At 40.3% G+C, this 3926-nt stretch overlaps 1 protein-coding gene across 1 annotated transcript in view; it reads right to left on the minus strand.

Annotated features, from left to right (window-relative positions):
* The window catches only part of Eif2s3 (eukaryotic translation initiation factor 2 subunit gamma), a 16396-nt gene that overhangs the window by 6848 nt on the left and 5622 nt on the right, over positions 1 to 3926 (minus strand). The window contains exons 4-6 of the mRNA XM_029473028.1: positions 2089 to 2247; positions 1121 to 1279; positions 2 to 93 (exon numbers count right to left, since the gene is read on the minus strand). Coding sequence (XP_029328888.1) covers positions 2 to 93; positions 1121 to 1279; positions 2089 to 2247 — 410 coding nt within the window. The remainder of the gene's footprint in view (position 1; positions 94 to 1120; positions 1280 to 2088; positions 2248 to 3926) is intronic.

Consider the following 3926-nt stretch of genomic DNA (forward strand, 5'->3'; position numbering starts at 1 on the left):
GTATTTTCTTCACTATGTACTCACAGACAACTTCAATATTGTATTTCAGTTGAGCAGAAATTGGAATAATTGGTGCCCCTTCTGCTACAGTTCCTACACAAGGAATTTCAAAAAGATCAAAATCCTTGGGTTTTACAAAACTTGATTTATATGCTAAAGTAATTAGACCTAACAGAGGCCTAAACATTTCCACAAGAATTCTATCTTTAACTCCTGAAAATGAATTATTTGTCCTTTAAGGGGAAAACTGCTAAAATTATTTCACTGGGCCTATTTAACAAAGGCAAAATGATATGTTTAAAGGAATAAAACATAAACACCCTGGGAAAGAGCACTTTCCCAGCTAAAAGACTTCTAACATACAATTAACCTCCCCATAAATGTCAAGAGGAAATTACACACTCTTTGATAATCAAACACTGGCTGGCATATATATTTTTTCATCAAGCAAACTGGCAAAGAAATAGCTGAAAAATAAATGGATTTTAATCAAAGTGGATTATTCTTTCTCGTATTAGAACTGGATTCCCAACAAGAAAAGGTTAAAAAATAATGAACTGTCAATAGCAACACACATCATGTCCTCTCTGAAAGTGGAACAGACAATACTACTAAAGAAAGGAACTCTGTAAAGATTGCTGTTTGGTTTTTGAGACAGGTTCTCTTTATATAGTTCTTGCTGGCCTGGAACTAGCTATACACACCAACAAGCTGGCCCTGAAGTCAGAGGTCTGCCTTTCCGTGCCTCTAGGATGCTAGGATTAAAGACATGTGCCATGAGGCTGAGTAGCAAGGCAAGACTGTGTTTAAATTTTTTATTCATTTTACTATCACTAAGAATTTTTGGTTTTGGAAGGCAGTGATGTGAATGCTGTGAATGCTGTGTATGCTAGGCAAGCACTCTACCACTGACGTATGCATATACACTAAGCTCTTGGGATTTAAAGCAGTTCATCTGATTTCCAAAATATACCTTCAGTTTTAACATTGCACATTAAATTCAGAAATACTATTTACAGTCTTATCAGGATCCCAACAAGTAGGGAGTAGAAAAAGCCACAGGTATGACACCTACATTTACAAATGACCCTCTGATGCACTAGCCATTATAGCTTCTTACCTTGCACAAATGCGAGGATTTGCTCATATTGTTCCTTAGCCTGACTTTCTTTTACCAGATCAATTTTATTCTGTAAGATCAAAATATGCTTGAGTTTCATGATTTCTATGGCAGCCAGGTGTTCGGAAGTCTGGGGCTGAGGGCATGATTCGTTCCCAGCTAGTTGATAGAGAATAAAAAATATGCATAAGAATGACTAGAAATATCCAGACCATTCATTCAATTTCAAAAACAGAAGGCAGACTGTTAGCTGGCAGGGGCGGGAGGGAGTAGAATTGGGCAGTGAGTGCTGAACAGTCAGGAGGCTCACTTTTGTGGCCAGCCTCACAGTCCTAAGCAAGAGTTTCCAATGACCAAGAATGCCTTCAAGAGCTTTTGCTTGGGACTTCTAGCTCAATGTAGTCTACGTATGTCCTGTTACACACCAGCTCTTAGGAGGAGGCTTAGCCTCAAGGCTACTCCTTAAACAAGAGTGCTGTGAAGACAAGCAACAGCACTTCACAATGGGCAAATTTTGCTCAGCGTGCTAACAACTATCCTCCTCAGTTTGTTCATGTGTCCTGTACAATATCCTCTCGCATACCTAAAAATACCACATTCATACCTCTCCAATCTCTTAACAGCACACATATGGAAACACAGCTTTAACTCTGAAAACTCACATGTTTACCAGACCATGGCAATTACTACAAATAAATCATCTACATGGAGGGGCAACCCATAATACATAGGCTTTAACACCAATTCTGAATGGAAATAAGATGAGAAACCACACCACATTCCTTTTAGGACACTCTAAGCTTCTCAGAATCCAGAAAGGGCAGGACTAATTTGCTTAGTATGTTATGTTGTTTGTGATATGTTCGGGTATCCTGCATGTCACATTTCTATTTATGCCTCACTTAGATAATGGCCATGGCCTCCCAAGGCTTCAGTTCTTCCTGAAATCTTCCATTCTCATTATTTACCTATCAACAGAAGAGCCGCATCCATCACTGCTGCACCGTTCAGCATCGTAGCCATCAAAATATCATGGCCAGGACAGTCAACAAAGGAAACATGCCTGACGATTGAGAAGTAACAATCAGCCTTAAGATCAATCAAAACCATATGCAAACTATTGATTTCTTAACATCAAATCACATGGGAGCTAGTTCTCAATGTTGTTCATAGACTTTGGGTCTGGTGCTTCTGGCTTCTACAGGTACCGGCACATAGGTAAGCACAGCCAGACAAGCACATACATATAATTAAGAATAATAAATATGAAGAAAAGAGAGAATGAAAACCTGGACCGTGCACCTTAAGTGAGAGACAGCATGACTTTAAAGTCATGGTACTCAGAGTCGTGACTTTATAAGCATTACGTTTCATGTTTTATTTTAATCTCTCTTCTGTTTTCTGGCTGGGCAGGCAAGATGGCTCAGCGGTTAAGACCACTGACTGCTCTTCCAGAGGTCCTGAGTTCAAATCCCAGCAACCACATGGTGGCTCACAACCATCTGTAATGGGATCTGACGCCCTCTTCTGCTGTGTCTGAGGACAGCTATAGTGTACTCATATAAATAAAATTAATAAATCTTAAAACAAAAAAAATGTTCTTGGCTACTGAGTCTCTCCAGCCCCAGAGTCACAATTTTAAAAATAACAAAAATGTATGCTCACATTGCCATGATCTAAAACTGGGATCAAGGATCAGAAAACTATGGGCCTCAGATTTAGCCCACCACAAACTCATACATTAACATACATTATGTGTGCTTTTGTAATAGAAGAACAGAAATAAGTACTTATGACAGAGACTTTAAGGCCCACAAAACAGAAAAAAAACATTTGCACTTTATAACATTTGAGAAGAATTATCTCTGACCAGTGCTAGGACCAGAGTGAGATAAGAGAGGTACCTCAGGTTTACATTTTAAGGGGATGCCTAAACAGTAAAAACAGATCCTGGAATATAGATTAGTGGTAAAGCATTTGCCTGCTAGCATATGGGGCCTTTGGTGCAAGTCCTGGTGCTAAAGAAAAAAAAATTAAATTCAGTATTTGGATAAAGAAAACCAAACTTCAAAATCAATGCCAAAATCCATAATGATCAAAACCTCAACATTTTAATAGAAAAAATTATTAACAATAGCTTGCCTGGGGGCTGTCAAGATGGTTCAGCAGGTAAGAGCACTGACTGCTCTTCTGAAGGTTCTAAGTTCAAATCCCAACAACCACCACATGGTGGCTCACAACCACCAGTAATGAGATCTGATGCCCTCTTCTGGTGTGCTTGAAGTCAGCTACTATCCAGACACTATTGTACAATGCCAGAAAGATTTTGCTGAAGGGACCCTGTTATAGCTGTCTCCTATGAGGCTGTGCCAGTGCCTGGCAAATATAGAAGTGATGCTCACAGTCAGCTATTGGATGGAACACAGGGCCCCCAATGGAGGAGCTAGAGAAAGTACCCAAGGAGCTGAAAGGGTCTGCAACCCTATAGGTGGAACAACAATATGAAGTAACCAATACTCCCAGAGCTCGTATCTCTAGCTGCATATGTAGCAGAAGGTGGCCTAGTCGGCCATCATTGGGAAGAGAGGGCCCTTGGTATTGCAAACTTTATATGCCCCAGTACAGGGGAACACCAGGGCCAAGAAGTGGGAGTGGGTGGGGGAGCGTGTGGGGAACTTTTGGGATAGCATTTGAAATGTATATAAAGAAAGTATCTAATAAAAAATAAATTTAAAAAAAACCTGAAAACAGCCGGGCGTGGTGGCGCACGCCTTTGATCCCAGCACTCGGGAGGCAGAGGCAGGCG

This window comes from Mus caroli, chromosome X (assembly GCF_900094665.2).
Source record: "Mus caroli chromosome X, CAROLI_EIJ_v1.1, whole genome shotgun sequence".
NCBI lineage: Eukaryota > Metazoa > Chordata > Mammalia > Rodentia > Muridae > Mus > Mus caroli.